This window comes from Chiloscyllium plagiosum, chromosome 36 (assembly GCF_004010195.1).
Source record: "Chiloscyllium plagiosum isolate BGI_BamShark_2017 chromosome 36, ASM401019v2, whole genome shotgun sequence".
Taxonomy (NCBI): Eukaryota; Metazoa; Chordata; class Chondrichthyes; order Orectolobiformes; family Hemiscylliidae; genus Chiloscyllium; species Chiloscyllium plagiosum.
The window spans coordinates 25,866,816-25,890,367 of NC_057745.1; the positions used below are offsets into that span (position 1 = coordinate 25,866,816).

General features: G+C 43.7%; 1 protein-coding gene across 7 annotated transcripts in view; it reads right to left on the bottom strand.

Annotated features, from left to right (window-relative positions):
- Window positions 1–1,565: 1,565 nt before the first annotated feature.
- The window catches only part of LOC122541051 (multiple C2 and transmembrane domain-containing protein 2-like), a 476,548-nt gene continuing 454,561 nt past the window's right edge, over window positions 1,566–23,552 (bottom strand). For 6 of the 7 annotated variants that reach the window (XM_043677545.1, XM_043677546.1, XM_043677549.1 and 3 more), the window contains 2 exons: window positions 17,537–17,634; window positions 1,566–4,877 (listed from right to left, as the gene is read on the bottom strand). In XM_043677545.1, coding sequence (XP_043533480.1) covers window positions 4,809–4,877; window positions 17,537–17,634 — 167 coding nt within the window. In that variant the 3' untranslated portion in view covers window positions 1,566–4,808. Of the gene's footprint in view, window positions 4,878–14,691; window positions 16,650–17,536; window positions 17,635–23,552 lie in introns of those variants that run through there. The other variant, XM_043677552.1, reaches the window with a different exon arrangement.

Here is a 23,552-nt window from a genome sequence, read left to right on the forward strand (position 1 = left end):
ATAATTTGGCTTACTGTTATCCAACTGAATAATGAAGAGTTGGCTGGCTTTCAAACTTGTGACTGTAAAGGGAGTTGAATCTTTACTCTGGATATAGCTATTGAGTGCGCCCTGTGTGAAGTCAATGGAGTAGAAGATGAAACAGGTTCCTGGCCTGAACCCACTATGTTTCAGCTGAGCACAATGGATTACTGAGTGGGAGAGTGATAGGATCCAGAGACAATCACCAGACCTTAAACAGCAGGAGAGAGGGGAAGGGAGCGAATGTCACACATAGTTAAGAGTTAATTGGTTGTTGTGAAATTACTGTTCAACACTGTTTAAATTTCCAAGAGTTTTAGTTTTCAAGAGTTTTTGTTTTAAATTTCAAAGAATGTTGTACTTTCTGCAAATCTTCAGTTTTACTTAATATTACTACAAAATGGTAAAATTAAGGTACAGTAGGGCAGCTTGACCAAGTGGAATGCCTATATGCAGGAAGTGTCATCAGCTACACAAATTTAAACTCTGGGTGTCAGAACTCGAGCAGTGGCTAGACTCAAATTGTAATCTGTGTGAACTCAGTGTATACTTCCAAAAGGACATTGACAAGTTGGTGTAGTGGGCTGATGGGTAGCAGATGATGTCTAAAGCAGAAAAGTATGAAGTACAAAGCACACAGAAAGAGTATAAAGTAAAAGTTTACTATTCTAAAGGGTGTGCAGGAGCGGAGAGAGCTGGATGCATGTATACGTAAACTATTAAAGATAGCAGAATAGGTACATAGAACAGTTGATAAAGCATCGAGTACCCTAGGCTGCATAAATAAGTGCATATTGTTCATGAACAGGAAGGCTCTGGTGAACTTATAGAAAACACCGTTTGGGGGCAAAACTTATACACCTAATGGTAAGGTCTTGAGGAGTGATGCCAAACAAAGAGACCGTGGGACGCAGGTTCGTAGTTTCTTGAAAGTGGAGTCACAGGTAGACAGGTTTGTGAAGAAGACATTGCCTTTATTGGTCAGTGCTGTGAGTATAGGAGTTGAGAGATCATGTTGCAGCTGTACAGGAGATTGGTTAGGCCACTTTTGGAATGCTGCATTCAATTCTGGTCTCCCTGCTATAGGAAAGACATAGTTAAACTTGAAAGGATTCAGAATACATTTACAAGGGTTTTGCCAGAGTTGGAGGGTTTAAACGATAGGGAGAGGCTGAATAGACAGGCTCTATTTTCTCTGGAGTGTCAGAGGCTAAGGGGTGATCGTAGAATCCCTACAGTGTGGAAACAAGCCCTTCGGTCAAAAAAGTCCAGACTGGCCCTCTGAAGAGCATCCTACCCAGACTCATTCCCCTACCCTGTTACTCTACATTTACCCCTGACAAATGCACCTAGTCTACACATCCTTGAACACTATGGGCAATTTAGCATGGTCAATTCACCTAACCTGCACATCTTTGGATTGTGGGAGGAAACCAGAGCACGTGGATGAAAACCACACAGACACGGGGAGAATGTACAAACTCCATACAGACAGTCGCCCGAGGCTGGAATCGAACCCAGCCAAAGGGCCAAAGGCTGGCAAATGTGACTAGATTAATTTAGAATATCTGGTCGGCCTGGACGAGTTGATCTGAAGGGTCTGTTTCCTTGCAGGTCATCTCTGTGACTCTATGACCTCACAGAGAGTACTGTGCAGAGTTTGGGTCCCCACTATCAGAAGAATGTGAATTCATTGACAGAATATAAAGTTTTACAAGAGTGGTTCTAGCGATGGAAAACTTCAGTTATGAGGAAAAATTGGAGAAGTTGAGAGCATTTTTCATGGAGAGGAGAATGCTGATAAGAGATTTGATAGATGTTTTCAAACAAATTATGTGGTGAAAACTGGATAGACTGGATAGGGAGAAACCGTTCTCATTTGCAAATCGCTCAAGGACCAGACAGCACAGTTTCAAAGTGTTTTCCAAAAGACTGAGTGAGGAAAAACATTTTTCTCAAAGCCAGTAGTTACAGTCCAGAATGCACTGCCTGCAAATGTAGTGGAGACAGATTCAACTGAGGCACTCGAGAGGACATCAGATGGTTATTTACACAGAAACAGTGTTCAAGGAAAAGACAGAAGGCTGGCACTGAGTTAAAATACTCAGTACAGACACATGGACCAGAATCGCCTCATGCTGTACTGTAACATTTCTGTGATAATCACTCTATAAACTCTGAGCTTCTTGAAATAGTAACTCCTAGGTTTCAACACTTATATTGTCCGAGTTTAATTCCCCACCAAGTTCCAAAAATGGAAAAGGGAATGGGGTTTCTTCTGTCAATATATGGATAACAAACACTGGGCATAGGGAACAGTCTGAAGTGCCATTTAGATAATAGATGGCAAATGTTTTGCTATGGTGACTGCACTGTGACCTGAAGTGCATTGCAAGACTCCTGGTTCCTCTACCAGGCAGGGCTAATATAGAGACATGATGGGAAGACAGCAGTCACAGAAGCAAAGTGACTGCCCTCATTTCAACTACTAGCCTTGTGAGACTGTCTCAATCAGTTCCTGCCAGGCAGGAGGAGTTAAAACCAGAGTGTGGAACAAATCCATACTGCCCTTTTAAAGTGAGAGCGAGGAGGTTGACTTTTTAAATACACACCTATACAAAGAGCCACAGCATCTCTGCTACTCTTTTTCTGTCATTCCATTTGGAAACCTTTCCTTTCCCTTACAGAACTGGAGCCAAGAACCTTACTTAAGGGTGTCTATGTTAACCAAACATTCTTCAGACACTTCAAACAGTCTTGTAACCAAGAGCAAAAAAATGTTTATAATGCAAATAAATAGCTTGTAAATCATTAGTTAACAGCCGCTTGGCAACTCAATTCCTATTCACAGCTGTAAGTCTCCTGGCTTCAGAATTCATTCATTCAGAAAGTGAGGAAGTGAATGGTTAAGGCGGCCATCAGTATGACCAACTATACACTTCACCCACAAAGGTTCTGCAGAGCTCTTGTACTGTGTTTGAAAACTAAAGCACTGCAAAGCTTTTGATAAGTTACCCAATACAGTTGCTAATGTAACAAACTGCAGATTCCTGGACAGAACTGTTTAAGCAGCTTTAAGAAAATGTAATTAGAAACAGTTGCAAGTGACATCGTGGTAATGTCTTAGTAATTCAGACTAATAAGCCAAAACCCAAAGATAATGCTCTTGGGACACTGAATCCCATCATGCCAAGTGACAAAATACAAATTTAATGAAATAATCTGGGATTAAAAAATAGCCTAATGGTAACCACTGTCACTTGTAAAACCCCTGATTAATGTCCTTTGGGGATGAAAATCTGCCATCCTTACCTGGTCTGGCCTACATATGACTCTAGGGCCATAGAAATGTGGCTTAATCCTAACTGACCTATGGGGTATTAGGGATAGACAATTAATGCTCACCCAGCCAGTAATGCCCACATCCTATGAACAAAGAAGAAAAAATGCTAATGCTTCATATTCCATCTTTGTTCCTCTGCTGTTTAAAAAATTCAACACAATGGAGTTACTTTTGAAGCTGACGGAATTGCACATGGCGCTGAGCAAAGCCTGAAGATACTAGTGTGTTGCGATTCTGTGCCACATATCTGTGGTTCCAACTCCTTGCTGGTGCTTTTCCAAATGCCCCTCTGTAACATGGTTATTGATTTCCACACTTCGTTCCTAATGGCTCTCCTGTCCAGGCTCTGAATGCGTGGTGATCTTCTGGGGGTATGGATCGTTCCGAGTTCATCTATGGAATGCACTGGATGGACTGGTTAAAAAGAAATGAGCAGGAGGAGATAAGGAAAAATAGGCAGGGCTTGAAACTGGCAGCAGCATAAATTAGTGTATCTATGGTTCCCATCTGACCACAGCCAGTACGCAAGAGTCCCAGACTTGACACAAACCCACAGAATTGCCATTGAAATCACGCTGGCAGCTTCCAATCTGGCGCAGTAAGATACCTTGTCTTTTATATAGCGAAAGATGCAGGAAGATTTCAAAGCAAGAGAAAGTCCAACCATTGCGTCCATTCTAAATTGAAGCTTTGTTCACTGCGAGGTGGAATCGATGGGGCCAAAACTTAGTTCATGATACTTGAGATAAAAGGGAGAGATGCAGCAAAAGGAATTAAGGCAAAAGAAATGGGGGCAGGAAAGTAACAGGAAAGCAAACGGGGAGTGAAACTGGTCTTTGGCAGCAGCACAAAACAGGTGATCAACAAACTGATAGCCTGTTTGGAAGAAAGGGGGTAAAAAAAAACAGACTGGTCTAAAATTTACTCAGAAAGAATCATGTCACACCAAGAGAGTAAACAGGGACAATGCGGACTTTTTTTCCTGAAATGTTCACAACGAGGGAGGTAGGTTGCTGCTTTCCCTACCTGGGCTGGAATCTGGTGCACTGATGTCAGGCCGTCTTTTAAAGAACTCACCTGAGTTCACAGAACAAAAAATCTGCAGGGTGATCAAAAGGTGGGCCCTCTATCAGAATACTGACAAGCAGCATAAACACATACTGATCCCAAGGTTTCAGAACATAAGGGGCAAAATAATACCCACTGAAGGCAAAATAGCGTAAGAGACCGCAAATTGACCCAAATATCTTAAATTCAAATCATATGTCAAACTCAAAATATTGCACATATTTCCACTGAATGAAACAAAAGTCATTTTTAGATCTTGGCTGAATAAGATAGACATCCAGACCCACGCAGACAACAAGCTTGACAGTGGACAGTTCAAAGTGGGAGCTCTCAGCCGAACAATCAAGGTATCAGCACCTCCATCTTACTCCACAAGTTATGAATTGCCTTTTTTCTTCTTAACAGGAGTCAGGCCATTGCTCATTTTCAGCTCGGCATGCTGCACCTGTTAAAACAAACACATGTCACGTTCCAGTTAGGTATCTCCAATCCTCAGTATGCTACCTAATGGCTCCCTGAGGAAAGCCCAAAGGAAACTTCAGGAGGGTTCAAAGGTAATTAATCAGTTTCAAGGTCAGAAAGCATAGGCTATTAATTGCACACAGGAAGACTTGACTCATGTTTGGATTGTAGATGCAGATCTAAGTTGCCTGCCTGTGGCCCGGCCTAATTTTGATGCAGCCTACAATATTTGGAAAAATCCACAGTTGGTCAACAGTTTAAAACAATAGCTGCTACGTTCAATGTCTGCGTTCAACATAACATCCCATTCTGTTAACCTGTCTTTGCTTTTTGTGGTCATGTTTTTCTCAATCTGTGCACTGAGCTTTTCTTCCAGTCACATGGATGTAACCTGGCTCACAGATCAGCCATAAGGGGAATCTGACCCCATACAGGAAGGGAAAGTCAGACGATTGGAACGGTTTACAGTCATAGACTCATAGAGATGTACAGAATGGAAACAGACCCTTCGGTACATGCCAACCAGATATCCCAACCCAATCTAGTCCCACCTGCCAGCACCAGGCCCATAGCCCTCCAAACCCTTCATATACCCATCCAAATGCCTTTTAAATGTTGCAATTGTATCAGCCTCCACCACTTCCTCTGGCAGCTCATTCCATACACGTACCACCCTCTGCGTGAAAAAGTTGTCCCTTAGGTCCCTTTTATATATTTCCCCTCTCACCCTAAACCTATACCCTCTAGTTCTGGACTCCCCGACCCCAGGGAAAAGACTTTGTCTATTTATCCTATCCATGCCCCTCATAATTTTGTAAAGGTCTATAACGTCACCCCTCAACCTCCGGTGCTCCAGAGAAAACAGCCCCAGCCTGTTCAGCCTCACCCCATAGCTCAAATCCTCCAACCCATGTTGCAGGATGAGGTTGTACTTGGGGACTAATGTCAATTGAGGTATGAAGCTGTCTTTCTTTGTGACCCAGTCTCAGACCAAACAATGAATTTTATTTAGAATGGGCTGGCCAGAATGGTTAGGTGGCATATTACCTCACTGACCAAAGATATAGTCACTGCCAATCACACACTGTGCATTGTTCTCAAATGTGTTCAACTTACACTTATCGGGACAAATGAAAGACACCCTCATCCTCAATGATGGAAGAGCCAGCATATCAGTACAAAACATAAGGCTGAAGCAATCACAACAGTCTACAGCCAGAAGTACCCAGTGGATGATCCATGTCGGCCTTCTCCAGAGGTCCCTAGCGTCACAGATGCCACTATTCATCCAATTCAATTCACTCTGTGGGAAATCGGGGAAAGGTTGGAGGTGCTGGATACTACAAAAGCTATGGGTCCTGACAACTTTCTGGTTCTCAATAGTACTGAAGACTTATGCTCCAGAACTCTTAGTCAAGTATAGTCCAGTATAGCTATAACACTGGTATCTCCCCCACAATGCAGAAAATTACCCAAGTGTGTCCTGTAGACAAAAAGCAGAACAAATCAAACCCAATCAATTGCTACAACATCAGTCTACTTAGCAATAACCTGCTCAGTGATGCCCAGTTTGGGTTCTGCCAGGGCCGCTCAGCTCCTGACCTTATTATAGCCTTGGTTCAAACTGGGACAAAAGACCTGAATTCCAGAGGTGAGGGGCAAGTGACAGCCCTTGACATCAAGCCTGCATTTGACCATGTGTGTAGCATTAAGGAGCCCTGTCAAACTGGAATTAATAGGAATCAGAGGGAATACTTCCCAGTGGTTGAAGTCATACCTGGCATATAGGAAGATATTTATTATTGTTCAAGGTTAGTTATCTCAACTCTAGGTCATCTGTGCAGGAGTTCCTCAGGATAGTGCCCTAGGCCCAACCATCTTCTGCTGCTTCATCAATGACCTTCCCTCCATCATAAGCTCAGAAGTGGAGATGTTTGTCAATGAATGTTCAGCACCACTCACAACTGCTCAAAAAGAGAAGCAGTCCATGTTCACATACGTTAACATAGAAATTAGAACATTACAGCACAGTACAGGCCCTTCGGCCCTCGATGTTGTGCCGCCCTGTCATACTAATCTGAAGCCCATCCCACCTACACTATTCCATGTCGTCCAATGACGACTTAAATGTACTTAAAGTTGGTGAATCTACTACCGTTGCAGGCAAAGCATTCCATACCCTTACTACTCTCTGAGTAAAGAAACTATTTCTGACATCTGTCTTATACCTATTTCCCCTCACTTTAAAGTTGTGTCTCCTCGTGTTTGCCATCCCCATACTTGGAAAAAGGCTCTCCCTGTCCACCCTATCTAACCCTCTGATTATCTTGTATGATTCTATTAAGTCACCTCTCAACCTTCTTCTCTCTAACGAGAACAGCCTCAAGACCCTCAGCCTTTCCTTGTAAGACATTCCTTCCATACCAGGCAACATCCTAGTAAATCTCCTCTGCACCCTTTCCAAAGCTTCCACATCCTTCTTATAATGCAGTGACCAGAACTGTACACAATGCTCCAAGTGTGGCCGTACCAGAGCTTTGTACAGCTGCAGCGTAACCTCCCGGTTCCGGAACTCAATCCCTCTATTAATAAAGGCCAAAACACTGTATGCATTCTTAATAACCCTGTCAATCTGGTGGCAACTTTCAGGGATCTGTGTACATGGACACCGAGATCTCGCTGCTCATCTGCACTCCCAAGAATCTTACCATTAGCCCAGTACTTTGCATTCCGATTACTCCGTCCAAAGTGTATCACCTCACACTTGTCCACATTAAACTCCATTTGCCATCTCTCAGCCCAGCTCTGCATCCTATCTATGTCTCCCTGCAACTTACTACATCCTTCGTCACTATCCACAAGTCCACTGACCTTAGTGTCATCTGCAAATTTACTACCCCACCCTTCTAAGCCCTCAACCAGGTCATTTATAAAAATGACGAACAGCAGTGGACCCAACACCGACCCTTGCGGTACGCCGCTAGTAACTGGACATCAAGATGTTCCATCAACTACAACCCTCTGTTTTCTTTCAGCAAGACAATTACTGATCCAAACTGCTATGTCTCCCACAATCCCATTCCTCCGCATTTTGTATAATAGCCTACTGTGGAGAACCTTATCGAACGCCTTGCTGAAATCCATATACACCAAATCATCCGGTTTACTCTCATCTATCTGTTTGGTCACTTTGTCAAGAAACTCAATAAGATTCATTAGGCACAACCTACCCTTCGTAAAACCGTGCTGACTGTCCCTGATCAGATTATTTTTTTCTAGATGGTTATAAATCCCATCTCTTTTAACCTTTTCCAACACTTTACCAACAACAGAAGTGAGACTCGCTGGTCTGTAATTACCAGGGTTGTCTCTACTACCCTTTTTGAACAAGGGAACCACATTTGCTATCCTCCAGTCCTCAGGCACTATTCCTGTAGACAATGATGATTTGAAGATCAATGCCAAAGGCTCGGCAATCTCTTCTCTTGCTTCCCAGAGGATCCTAGGATCCGGCCCAGGGGACTTGTCTATTTTCACACTCTGCAGTATTTCTAATACCTCTTCCTTGTGAACCTCAATCTCTTCTAGTCTAGATGCAAGTATCTCTGTATCTTCCTCGCCAACATTTTCATTTTCTACAGTGAACACTGTCAAAAAATATTTATTTAGTGCTTCCCCTATCTCCTCTGACTCCACACACAACTTTCCACTATTATCCTTGATTGGCCCTAATTTAACTCTCGTTATTCTTTTGTTCCTGACATACCTATGGAAAGCCTTAGGGTTAACCCTGATCCTGAACAATACCCAGGCTTAGGCTGAGAAGTGACATGTAACATTCATGCTACATAAATGCCATGCCGACTCCAATAACAGACAACCTAACCACCACCTCTTGACTTTCAATGATGTTACCACCATTGAATCCCCATTATCAACATTCTGGGGGGATACAATTGACCAGAAATTCAACTGGAATCGCCACATAAACAGAGTGACTACAAGACCAGAGGCTAGGAATACTGTGGCAAGTAACTCACTTCCTGACTCCCCAAAGACTGTCTATCATCTACAAGACATAAGTCAGGAGTAAGCTGGAATATTCTCCAAAGGCCTGGATGGGTGCAGCTCCAACAGCACTTAAGAAGCTTGACACCATCCAGGAAAAAGCAGCCCACTTGACTGGTGTTACATCCCCAAGCAATCACCCCCTCCACCATCGACGTTTACTAGGAAGCAGTAGTGTGCACTATCTACAAGGTACACTGTAGACATTTGGCCAAGTTCCATAGACAGCGTCTTCCAAACCCACAACCACTTCAATCTCGAAGGACAAGGGCAGCAGGTACATGGGAACACCGCCCCCTGCAAATTCCCCTCCAAGCCACTCCAATTCACTGGGAGACTGCAGCAGGCCAAGGACAGAGATGTCAGAGTAGGACAAAGGTGAGGAATTAAAATGAGAAACCACAGGAACCTCATGGTCTTGCATGTGGAGTGAATGCAAGTACTGCACAAAAAGTGATCACCCAGTCTGAATGTGGTTTCACCTGTGGGGAGGAGACCACATTGTGACCAAGTGTACTAAATTACGAGAAGGGCAAATAAACCACGACTTTGGAAGGAATGCTTAGTCCTTGAATGGTGACAGGGAAGCATGGAAAAGGTTGGGTTTGCATCTACTGCATTTGCATTGAAAGGTCACAGAGGAATGAGAGGGGCAGTTAGGGATAACTGAGGAGTGGATCTGAATGAGGGCGAGGGAAGTGCCCCTTTGGAATGAAGAAGGGGGTGGGCAAGATGCTTCCAATGGTGCCATCACTCAGGAGCTGGCTGACATGGTAGAACATCTACCCAATGAAAAGGGAAGCTGGTGAGGTAAAGGTTGAAAACAAAGGATTTGTTGATTGACTGATTTATTTATTTATTGTCACGTGTATTTGTTTTTGTATTTGTTACAAATGCAGTGATAAGTGTATAATATTGCCACTCTGGCACCATTTTAAAACACAGAAATGAACCAGACATAAGAGTATAAATGTAGAAAAACAGATGGGCTTCAGATTGGTTCCACACATCAGCGCAACATTGAGGGCCGAAGGGCCTGTACTGAGCTGTAATGTTCTGTGCTCTATGCTCTGTCATAGCCCTTGTTAAGCCCTAAGACTGGATCCGGGCTCTTCCACCCTGGCTCTGAGACCACCACCAGCATGAAGCAGTCGGCCAGCCTTGAGACCCTTTGCTGTGCTGCCAAACTGTGTCGCTATTCTTCAGCGCCATCTTGCCTCTACCAACAACGATGCCACCTTGAGACGGCACCAGGCCGATCTCGGAAATGCGGACGCTGCTGAAGCTGCCGGGCATTGGGCCCAAACTTGCCTCCCTCTGCCACCGGGAACATGGACTTGACTCCCCGCCGAAAGGGAGGAAAAAAGGATAAGTGGACGGAGTGGATGGGCTCAGAGCTCACGAGCCTGAAATGCTCCCCTGGTACTCTGCGCTGGGCAGATATTAAGTTCCTATCCCTAACTGTCCTGGAAAAGGTGATGGTGAGCTGCCTTCCTGAACAGCCACAGTTCTCAGGGTATACCCACAATGCTTTGAAGAGGGGAGCTTTACACCCAGTGAGTGTGAAGGAACAGTGATATCATTCCAGCTCAGATTGGTGTGTGGTTTGGATGGCACCCTCCAGGTACTGGTTCTCCCATGCATCTGCTGCCTTATCCTTTGAAGTAGAGGCTGTGGGTTTGGTGGGTCCTGTCAGAGGAGCATTGGTGAATCCACCTTGTTGATGCTACACACTGCAGCCACTGTAGGTAGGTGGTGAAGGGAGTGAATGTTGGCAGAGGGAGGTGAGTTTGAGCCCAATGCCTGGCAGCTTCAGCAGCGTTTGCATTTCCAAAATCAGCCCAGTGTGGAGTCAAGGTGGCATCGCTGTTGGTAGAGGCAAGATGGCACCAAAGAATAGCGACACAGTTTGGTGGCACAGCGAAGGGTCTCAAGGCTGGCCAACTGCTTTGTGTTGGTGGTGGTCTCAGCGTCAGGGTGGAAGACCCCCAGATCCAGGCCCAGGGCTAAGCACTTAACAAGGGCTGTGATAGAGCATAGAGCACAGAAAATTACAGCGCAGTACAGGCCCTTCGCCCCTCGATGTTGCACTGACCTGTGGAACCAATCTGAATGTTGAAGGTGGTGGTTGTGGTATCGATCAAGAGGGCTGCTTTGTCCTGGATGATGTCAAGCGTCTTGAATGTTGTTGGAGCTGCAATCATCCAGGCAAGCGGAGAGTATTCCACCATACTCCTGACTTGTGCCTTGGAGATGGTGAGCTGGCTTTAAGGAGTTAGGAGTTGGTGTGCCATAGAATTCTCAGCTTGCGTATTCGTATGGCTGGTCCAGACCAGAGTCTGGTCAATGGTAACTCCCAGGATATTGACAGTGGGAGATTTAGTGATGGCAATGACATTGAACACATATGGGACCTTGTGTGCATAAGGACAAGTCTTCCCTTACATGATAACAGTAAACAATTTATTGTCTGTATTCATTTGGAACATCTGGAAATTGTGAAAGGCACTATATAAATGCATGTGCTTGCTTCAGAGTATTCTTTGCACAATACTATTGATTTCAGTCTGTAGGCCTAAATAGTTGACTGACAGCTTGTCAGACAAATTGACTGAGGACATGAAGCTGCAGGCTAAGTGCACCTGAAACTTACACAAAATCTATAGACTTCAATAATTGAAGAAGATGTGTTGCAAGAAATGGGCTGTATTACAGAGATATAATTGCTCCTTTACTGTTTCAGTGGGACATTGTCTTCAAATACAGATCAATTTGTTGTTTTTTTAAGTAAATATGCAACAAGATAAATGACCTTTGGCATGAGCCACAGCCACAAATGGAGAGTTGCTGACCCTGCCAGTCAGGAATCTAAAGGGCAAGTTGGACAGTTTCTTGTACTCTCTCGCTCCCTTCCATCTTCAGCCTCAGCCCTGAATTATAAGACCATATGATGTGGGCCATTCTGCCCATCGTCGCTGCTCTGCCGTTCAATGGGATCATTGCTGATCCGATAAACCACAACCAGACTTTCTTGCCTTACCCTCAAATTATAACAGCATGAGAAACAAACATTCATCGGGACTGAAATTACTTCAAACAAAATTGTGAAAAAGACATTTTTTATTTATTTATGAGATGTGGGTATTGCTGGTTAGGCTAGTCTTTATTGCCTATCCCTGATTGTCCTAGAGAAGGTGAATGCCTGGGGCATAGGGACATCTTATGGATGTTCGAGAGGGAGTTCCAAGATTGCGACCCACTGGCATTGAAAGAATGGTGATATAGTTCCAAGTCAGGATGATGAGCTTTTTGGAGGGGTAATTGCAGGGTGTATCTGCTCCGCTTGTACTTCTGGTAATGGAGGTTGAAGGTTTTGGAAATTGCTGTCACGAGAGCTTTGAGAAGTTAGTGCAGAAGATGCTACACCCTGCTGTTACAATGAGTGCGTGGTGAAGCTAGAGGACGTTAAAGGTGCAGGATGTGTTGGCCCTATTATAAGAAGGATATTAACAAGCTGGAGAGATTTCAGATTTCCAGGATGTTGCTAGGAATGGATGGTTCGAGTTATAGGCTGGGACTTTTTTCACTGGAGGGTTAAGAGGTTGAAGGGTGACCATAGAGGTTTATAAAATAATGAGGGGTATAGATAAGATTAGATTAGATTCCCTACAGTGTGGAAACAGGCTTTTCGGCCCAACAAGTCCACACTGACCCTCCGAAGAGTAACCCACCCAGGCCCATCTCCCTCTGACTAATGCACCTAACACTACGGGCAATTTAGCATGGCCAATTCACCTGACCTGCACATCTTCAGACTGTGGGAGGAAACAGAGCACCCGGAGGAAACCCACATAGACACGGGGAGAACATGCAAAGTCCACACAAACAGTCACCCCGAATCTGGAATCGAACCCGGGTCCCTGGCACTGTGAGACAGCAGTGCTGACCACTGAGCCACTGTGCCATCCCGTAAGGTGAATGGCAGGTGTCTTTTCCCAGGATGGGAGATTTAAGGAGGCATATTTTTAAGGTTAGAGGAGGCAGATTTAAAAATGACATGAGGGGCAACTTTCTTACACAGGGATGGTTCATGTGAACTTCCAGAGGAAGTGGTGGAGACAGGCACAGTTACGTTTAAAATACATTTGGATGTGGACATAAATAAGGGATGTTTGGAGGGATATGGGCCAAGTGCAGGGAGCCAAGACTAGTTTAGTTTGGGATAAACTTGGCATAGACTGGTTATACCTCAGGGTCTGTTTCTGTTCTGTATGATTCTTTGACCCTAAGTGGTGTCAATTTGCACCAAGTTGCACAGTTACTATCCAAGAATATTTGGGTCTCAGCCATCTCTGGCGAGATATCACATTCATTGAACGGGTGATGACAGGAAAGTTGGAGGTAGCACCGACTGATTGACAGCAGCATGTGATTTATATTGCTGGCCCCTTTCCAGTCAGGTTGAGAATGAGGAAATCACTCACAGTCAGTTTTCCTTGATTTACCACTGATGTTTTAGCCACTAACTTGAATGTCAAATCTAAGAAAATCCACCCTTCAACTTCCACATCTGTGGGTGACGATGAAGAAGGAAAGGAAGATGGAGTTCAATTGTAATGCTCCAGCCACGTTATTCGTTTAATTGGATTATTCCACAAGAGTATCTATTTATGAATTATATTGACAGGTTTGTACATTTTAGAATAGCTTGCTAAGTATTGTTAAGTCTTTGGCAGATTACCGATCTATCATGACAAATTAGGCATTTCACAACTGTATATTAACAGGATGTGGAGGGGCCAGTGTTAGACTGGGGTGGACAAGGTCAGTGCTCGTTGGATGCTGCCTGAATTGCTGTGCTCTTCCAGCACCACTGATCCAGAAGTCACACAATGTCAGGTTATAGTCCAACAAGTTTATTTGAAATCACAAGCTTTCAAAGTGCTGCTCCTTCGTCAGGTGAAGTGACTTCATTTGACAAAGGAGCAGCGCTCTGAAAGCTTGTGATTTCAAATAAACTGTTGGATAATAACCTGGTGTCGTGTGACTTCTGACTTTGCATGTTAACAGGCCATGAAGTAGGTTATCATCATTGGGTTTTGTGCTAGATATTCTCTGGGATTCCATATCACAAAGATATTTGGACAGGTACATGGGTAGGAAAAGTTTAGAGGGATATGGGCCAAATACAGGCAAATGGGACTAGTTGAGTTAGGAAATCTGGTTTGCATGGATGGGTTGGGCCAAATGGTCTGTTTCCATGCCGCATAACTTTATGACCAATCATTCCTACTGATCCAACCTCCTCGGCTACTGAGGAGGGATGCTGACCTATCGATAACATCATGAAACTAATTAGGGATGCAGGCTAAATCTCAGGCAAGATGGCAGCATTTCAATTTTGTACAACTCTGAAATCGAAAGCTAGTCTCATTAATGATGACTTGAAACTACCACTGATTGGTTTAAACACCCATCTGATCCACTAATGACCTTTCAGGAAGAAAGTGTGCTGTCCTTATCTGGTCTGGCCTATATGTGACTCCTGACCCATAATGTAATGGACTCTCAAGTGCTCTCTGAAAGGGCCACTCAGTTCAAGAGTAATTAGGGATGGTGGCAAATCCTGCCTGGCCAGTGATCCCATCAAAGAATTCAAAAAATCAAGTAAGTGGAAAGAGAGCTTTTTAAGATAAAGCTTGAAACTGTACATGACGATCTGATGCTGTTTATTGATTCAGATTATTACAAGGATCAACCCACAGTCCAGGTTGTGGCTGGTGTATTAAAAATTCAATCAAAAGGGCCACGTCGAAAACTACAAGATGAAATAATGAACACTCCAGCATTACAAATGAAAGCCATAAATAGCAGAACTAGTACTGTCATTAATCTAAGTTCATGAGCTTTCGATTTCTTTTTTTATGAAAAAAATATTGTTCCTTGGATATGGGCGTTGCTAAGCTAGCATTTATTGCCCTCGAGCTAATTGGTTCATGAGGCTATTCTAGGTGGAGTGGAGAGTCAACAACATTACTGTAGTTTCGCATTCACCTGTAGGTCCAACCAGCTCAGAAAGGTAACTTTTGTTGCCTAAAAGACATCAATGAACCAGATTTGATTTATTATTGTCACAAGTACCTAGGCACAGTGAAAGTTTTGCTTTGCGTACAATACAGGCAGATCATATCATACAAAGTGCGTTAGGGTAATAGAACAGAGCGAGGAATATAATGTTACGGTTGCAGAGAAGGTGCACAAAGGGCAGGATCAACATTAAATTTTAAATTTGAGATGTCCATTCAGAAGTCTAATAACAGTGGGGAAGAAGCTCTTCTCGAATCTGTTGCTAAGTGTGTTTATGAAAATTGACTGCGGTTACCTGATTGTCACTATATTCACTTTTAAGTCCAGATTTTTTTTACTGATGTCAGATTTCTCATCTGCCGTTGTGGGATCTGAACCCATATCCCAAGAACATTAGTCGAGGATTTTGGATTATTGTTAGTCCAATGATTCGTAGATTTACAGACCAAATAAATCATCGTTGTGAGTTTCAAAGCAATCAAGGACAATATGAACTGCTGCTCCAATTGCAGCACTTTCAACTCCAGTTGATTCAGACTCCATGGAGGTCCCAGACCCATTTGAGCATCTCTGCTGCTCAAGATTGTCAGTTGCTGCTAAATCTCACTAGTGGCTGTAGAGAGCTGGATAATTGAGAAACCACTATAAAAAACACATGAGGGCTAGGCTTACAGATAAACTGTGAGATGGAAAGTAAGAGAAGGTACAAGATGGTCAAAAATTAGTTTCAGACAAGGGAATAGAGAGAGAGAAAAAAGGAGTTTTGAGAAGATTTGTAGCTCAGGTTGAGGTTCTAGCTGTAAGTCTGCTCGCTGAGCTGGAATAGGTGCAGAAAAGGCAAACATAACAGAGGGAAATGATGACAAAGAAAGAGTGAGAAATAGGACATAGGCAAAAACTCAATAGGTTAAAAAAGATGACAAAAAAATATTCAGACCATTTTTATTCTGTACTGAGGGAAGTGGCATTCTGTCTGTCAGATCACTGTGAAAATAGTCTGGCTGTGCCATTGAGAAGCAGAGTACATGACCTGAAAAGGTGGCCAATGATTTAAGACTGAAATTGAGGATTTTCTTCACTCAGAAAGTAGAAAATCTTTGGAATTCTCTACCACTGAGAGAATTTCTGTCTTGAACCTATTCAGTAACTGAGCTTCCACGTTCTGTGGCTGGTAAGATCAGTCATTGAGTAAGCTCAAGGTAGAATTTGATAGATTGCTCGATACTAAACAAGGAATATAGGGATACTGAGGGAATTTGGTGCAGGATGGATGGACAGCCATGATCTAGAGTGGTGGGGCAGGCTCAGAGGACTGAATGGCTTACTCCTGCTCCTATGTTATGAAGAAAGGAAGCGGGGAGACACAAGGAGATGGGCTCATGGGTTTCTTGTCATCAACATTGTTTCCAGACAAAAAAACACAGTTCCTTCCTGAGCTTGATTCAACATTAAAATGTGGTCTTCTCCAATGTGCCTTAGCCCTCGTGCCAATGGCGCTGGTCCCCAATGGGAGAGTGCGCGACTCATACAATCACTGACTGAAAGCATTCCTTCTCGTTGTTACCAACAGTGATTTAGTTCCTCTGACAGCATCTGAAAACTAACAGCAACTTGGATCATTTGAAGAAAAGACTGCAAGAGATTTAACATTCCCAAGAGGATTTGCGCACATAGTGACTAACAGCGAGATGTGATTTTGGTGGTGATGTGCTCATTGATTCTGGCTTTGTCAAACTTGAACAAACTATTGGTGGCGCAGTGGCTCAGTAGTTAGCACTGCTGCCTCATAGAGCCAGGGATCGTTGCTCGATTCCACCCTCCGGTAATTGTCCCTGTGTCTGCGTGGGTTTCCTCTGGTTGCTCCAGTTTCCTCCCACTGTCCAAAGATGTGCACGTTAGGTGGACTGGCAATGCTAAGTTGCCTATAGTGTCCAGGGATGAGCAGGCGAGGTGGGTTAGCCATTGGAAATGCAGGGTTACAGGGATAGGGTAGAGAGGGTGGATCACAGAGGGCCGATGTGGACTCAATGGGCCGAATGGCCTGCTTCCACACTGGATTGCTTGGTTTGTGATCCTTGACCAAAGATCTATTTCCTCTAAAGTCCGCAGGTAGCCCAACATTCCACCGGAACAGACGCTGAAACAAGACAGCTACATTTGCTGGAAATCCAAAGTGAAAATGCCTCAGAGAGCAATAATTAAGTTATTCAGTAACAGGATTATTAAAGCAAGTTCAAATCCCTTTAGGGCAGTTAATGAATTTTACCTCGGTGAAACAAGTCCAATAGCATCCTTTTGGTAAAGAAACCTACCATTTTTACCCAGTCCGTCCTATCTTCAGTTCCATATCAGCTTGGTTAGTTTTTAAACAGCCCTCTGGAATGGTCTAATAAAACCTTCAGCTCAGGGCATAGGGACAGACCAGAAATGCTGGCTTTCCCAGTGGCACACTGTTCCCAAGAACACACATTTTAAAAAAACTCCTACCTTTTGGACATCTGATGGAATTCTGGAGAGGAAGTTAAGCAGCTCGTTATTATCGATGGCGTATGGATTTCTTAGCTTCTTCGTGAATTTGTGTATGCCTGTCAACAGAATTAAAATTTTTTCGTAAAAAATGCATTGAGACAGAAGGAACAGTTTTGCAAGTGAAAATTAGTGAGAAAACAATTACAAAGCAGCAGTCACACATGTGTGCCAGCACTCATGTCTCAACCTTATTACCACTCCCTGTTCTGTCATCTGGGTTCATTAACAAATACCCTCTTTACATAAAATCTCATTTTCTTCAATTGCAAAATCCATTACAAAAGCAACAGCAGGAGAGTCCTCACCTCTCCCATAAGATAAGATTAGTGTTTGGTCTCTGCATTTCAAATGGGAGTTTATCAACAGCACATTTCCGTGGTATGTGCTGAGCCACTCCAGAATACTCCAGTGGGCTTCAGACTCCCTCTGACCTCAGCATGTTCAGTCCTGCTGCCTTCACACGTAAACAGCGCTGGAGAATTTTTTATTTTCATTAAATAAACGTCTGTTGGTCGCCTTAATGCTCAAGACTCCAAGCGAGTCTCGACAAGCTGAAACGTCAGCAGTTTTGACAGCAAATAGGTAACCAGGTCCAACTGGGGCTCATCTGGCTGAGAGCATGTCCAACTGAGGGAGGCGTAACAGTGATTTCCATTTAAATGCAAAAATATCAACATATAAATAAAATCACCCATGCACTTGCAACTTCTTTAAATATATATCTGCACTGAAACATATCTGAATAGAAACAACAGTTTTTATTTGGCACACACCTCAATAACCTTGACCGTGAATTAAAGGGGCTGGAAGTTTCCTTCAGGTTTAGAGTTTAAAAGACTTGGAATCTTAAGTTTTCATTTTCAACTGTTTATCGGTGTGGGCCAATGAATTCAGGACTTCTACTTTAACAATGGCTTCACTTTATTAATCTGCTGACGGATTAAAAGCACATCTGTCTTAAAGGTTTAAACACGGAATGCACAAAAAGTTCAGACATCCTGTGTGACAGTTTTCCTTTATGGTTATTTTGTTTTTGATGGTCTCACTACTTCGACGAGCCTGCCAACTCTGTGCGGCTGTGTGAGGACGAAGTGATTAGAGTGAATTGCTTTCAAATGTAGACAGCCTTTAGTGCAGTATCACATTCGCGTGAAATGCAATATCAAATTTCATTGCATTCAAGGAGCGTTAACAATCCAAACAAAGGCTTTCCTCATTAACTGCATCCGACCGCAGTGGTAGATTCAAAAATGGAGTGTTTCCTGACATTATGGCTTCAAAATATCTCTCGTGTAGATTCCTAAGCACAAGGATGCTGGGTGAATATTACCAGCATGGCTCCTGCATTGATAGAGATCACACACGGGTGACTAACTGGGCTAAGGTCTAATTATGTCCTATTTACATGCAGGTTTCAATCTGATAAAAAACCAACAACACAGTTGAAATGCCTTCATAAACAATACAGTATCCAGGTTAGGGGGGGGCACCCTTAACACGTAAGGGTTGTATGGTAGTCTTATGCAACCTCGTGATATTTAAATGGAAAACTCACCCTGTCATTGTTAATGGGGAGTCATAATGGTTTGAGAGATAGCTTATAGTTTGCCCCAGCACTATTCACCCAACACCCTTGTGCCTGGGAATCTACACTGGGGGTATTTTTAAAACACAGCAGTTTTAACAGAGTGGGAGGTTATGAATCCTTATTTTTAAATTTGTTTTAACACATAAAACTGTAATTAACAAGCTCATTGTTTCTGTAGTGAGTCACTGTTCATGGAAACATCATTGCTCAGCACTGGAGAAATGATGGGCCATAGGACAGGGTAAAGTTTAGGTCTACCTGGGCAAGAGGGAGGAAGTGGAGTGGACGCAGTATGCGGAAAATCTTTTCCCGTTCTTTTAAAAACGTTCCCTCATGAAGTTAAGGGTTCTCAATGTCTCCAAAGTGCTGTCAACCGTGATCCTTTACAAATCTCCATGAAAACTATGGAGGAGTAAGCCAGTCATCTACACAATGGAACAGGTCAAGTATGGTCTTGCAACCTGAAACAACCTACACTCTTAGAAGGTTCTAGTCAAAATCAGAAAGCTCAGGAATTGGATCAAGAATTCTGGAATCAGGTACCACTTGCCATTTACAAACGTGCTCCTGAGTCAAACAGCACTGGGTGCAACCTGGTCCAGAATCTTGTATTTATAAAGTTGCTACACTTAAAGATTATCGTGCTTCTTTGTATAATACAATGTGCAAAGACAAATATATCAAACTATTCAGCTTTGGAGTTTGAAAACGTACTGGTTTGACAAAGCACATGACTGAAAGCGCTTTCCCCTTGTTTGAAAATTAACGACTGGGAACCGACCTTAACACTTGAACTAAACTGGCCGAGGCTGATGTTAGGAAGCACTTGTTCACTTTGAAACAAGATAATTACATTGAGGCTGTTGTCAGACAAAATGGGCTGCATGTTCTGAGGAGTGGCAATCACAGTCAGATTGCCAGCCTACTCCTCCTTTATCATGTTAAGAGCGACCTCCTCATTTCTGGTAGAAAATTCCAGTTGCAGTTCCTGCAGAAATGAGGGGACTACCTTAAATCCAACTGCGCCCTGGTTGTGCATGATAGTCAGGGAAAGGGAAACCATGACCCTTCCCTCCATGGCAGTAGCTGCATTCTGATTGAAATGACCTGCAGCACAGACAGTTCCTGTAAAAAGGTAAGTACAATAGAATCCTCACAGTGTAGAAGCAGGTCATTTGGCCCATACCAACCCATTATCCCTGTACTTCCCATAGACAATCCATCTAACCCACATAGCCTTGGAAACTATGGGCAATTTAGCATGGCTAATCTATCTAACCTATATAGTTTGGACTGTGGGAAGAAAAAGAGCTGGAAATGTGTTGCTGGAGAAGCGCAGCAGGTCAGGCAGCATCTAGGGAACAGGAGAATCGACGTTTCGGGCATTAGCCCTTCTTCAGGAATGGAAGAAAAAGAGCACCCAGGATAAACCCACGCAGACACAGGGAGAATATGCAAACTCCACACACACAGGCAGTCGCCCGAGGGTGGAATTGAACCCGGGTCCCTGGCACTGTGAGGCAACAGGGTTAACCACTGAGCCACTGGGCCTGTCAAGTAAGTGTGAAGTTACGGTGCCAGTTGGGAAGGATGGGGGAGAGAAGTCAACTGAGGCATTCAAGACTGCAGTAAATGGTTATTTAAATGGAAGGAATATTCAGGGCCTGTGGGAAAAAGACAGGAGAATGTGACGAAATGCTCATTCAGAGAGCTGGTGCAGATGTGATAGATCAAATGGTTCTGTGTCATAACATGTCTGAAATTCTATCTAAGTGGATTCTTGGATCCAATAATGCTCCCTAGAGTATATCTCACAATATGCCCTAGGTCAATTCTTAATAATATTACATATTTACGACATCAACCCCTATTCCAAAGTAAGGGTATAAGCTTGCCATGGATGTGAAATGAGGTTCCATTCCAGAAGAATGAGAATCTTCCATTTCTGATTTACATGAAAAGTTGGTTTGTAACCATTAGGTTCATTCATTCAGCCCACTGACACAAGGTTCATATAACTGAGTGGCACACTGCCAGTAATTCCTCACCATATTAGTCCCTGTGCTTAGTGTGGCTATTGGCAGGAATTGGGTATCAAAGACCATAAGGGATAGAAACATTAAAAGACAAGGCAACCCAAGCCAACTTTAGATGCCACTTTCGCAACTGGGTCGATAGAAATGTTAGTGACCACAGAAGGGCGCATCCTTAACGTTGGAGATAGAACGCCGAAGAACAATGACAAGGGAGCACTTCCTCACACAAAGGGTAGTGCAACTCTTTGCTCCAGAAAGCTGCATCAACTGGAATTTTTTTAAAAAATGAGACTGAATGAGTCGTCAGTAAGTTTTGTACTGTCAAAAAGAAGAAATCATATTCAGTGAGGGACAGCAGCCCAAGTGAGTATACACTTTGGAAAATTCAGTGGCAACATGGGAATGAGGTGCAGGGAGCAGAGGTGCTTGTTTCCTTGCCTCCTAACTTGGAAGGATTTTTTATAAACAGAATAAATTGAAGCTCTGGATCAGGGGCCCGACACAGAAGAGTGACATCACAGGTAAACTGTAAATTCATTGGTTGATGATAGCTACTAATTTGACAAGTTTCAGATTGAAGACAAATAGGGGAAATACTTACATGGTATAAACTAGTGTAAAAAACCAGTGTAATTTAAAAAAAATAATTAAAATGGAGATACCAGGCCAGGTGATATTTTTGATTTGAGAGCTGGTGGACCCCAATGTGGCTCATAGTGACCATATCTATAGCCAGTGTTGGTTGCTTGACGAACTCCGGCTCAGAGTTGATGAGCTGGAGTCTGAGCTTCCAACACAGCGACACATTAGGCAGAGGGAGGGTGACCTGGACACTGTGTTTCGGGAGGCAGTCACACACCGCAGATTAACTGATTCACTAATATTATGGTCATTGGTCAGGGACCATGAGGTGCTGCTGAAGGAGCCTCAGCCCTTGAGCTTGTCTAAGAGGTTCGAGATTCTCGCTCTCTGTGCAGATGAGAGCAAGGGCTGTAGGGAGGATGGGCAAACTGGCCATAGCAATGTGGTACTGGGAGCCATTCAATAGAGGGGTTGAAAAGAGAAATGGAGTTGTAATCTGGACAGTATAGTCAGGGGAATAGACACTGTCCTCTGTGACCAGGATTGCGAGTCCCAAAGTCTGCATTGCTTGTTTGGTGGCAGGGTTCAGGATATCTCATCTGGGCTGCAAAGAAATTTGGAATGGAAGGGGAAAGATCCAGTTGTCGTGGCCCATGTAGGTACCAATGATATGTAGAAAGAGGAAAGAAGCTCTGCCAAGGGAATATGAGCAGCTAGGAGCTAAATTAGAAAGCAAAATCGAAAAGGTAATAATCTCTGGATTACTATCTGCATCATGAGCAAACTAGCATGAGATCAACAAGATTACAGAGGCAAATGCATGGCTCAAAGATTGGTGTGGGAGAAAAGGGTTTGAATTTGTGGGATACTGGTACCAGTACTGGGGAAGGAAGGCACTGTTCCGATGGGATGGGCTCCATGTGAATCATACTGGGACCAGAGTCCCAGTGAATCGCATGTCCAGAGATAGAGAGGGTGGAGCTTTAAACTAAATAGTTGGGGGGAGGGGGGGGTCAGATGCATGGAAAATATTATGAAAAAAGGAGAGGGCTCAACAGAGATCATTAAAATTTTCAGAACAAGTAACAGGGCAGATAGTATGGAAAGGCTCAGGAGCCTAACTTCAGGCTCAGCAAGTAAGGGGAGAAAGTGAGGGCTGCAGATGCTGGAGATCAGGGCTGAAAATGTGTTGCTGGAAAAGCGCAGCAGGTCAGGCAGCATCCAAGGAACAGGAGAATCGACGTTTCGGGCATAAGCCCTTCTTCAGGAATGAGGAAAGTGTGTCCAGCAGGCTAAGATAAAAGGTAGGGAGGAGGGACTTGGGGGAGGGGCTTTGGAAATGCGATAGGTGGAGGGAGGTCAAGGTGAGGGTGATAGGCCGGAGTGGGGTGGGGGCGCATTTCCAAAGCCCCTCCCCCAAGTCCCTCCTCCCTACCTTTTATCTTAGCCTGCTGGACACACTTTCCTCATTCCTGAAGACGGGCTTATGCCCGAAACGTCGATTCTCCTGTTCCTTGGATGCTGCCTGACCTGCTGTGCTTTTCCAGCAACACATTTTCAGCTCAGCAAATAAAGGGGCAACTATGAGACAGGGGCATTCAACGCAGGACTGAAGGCGTTTTTTTTTAAGATTAGATTCCCCACAGTTCCCTTTCAGCCCAACCAGTCCACACCGAACCTCCAAAGAGTAACCCACCCAGACCCATTTCTCTCTGACTAATGCAGCTAACACTATGGGCAATTTGCCATGGCCAATTCACCTGACCTG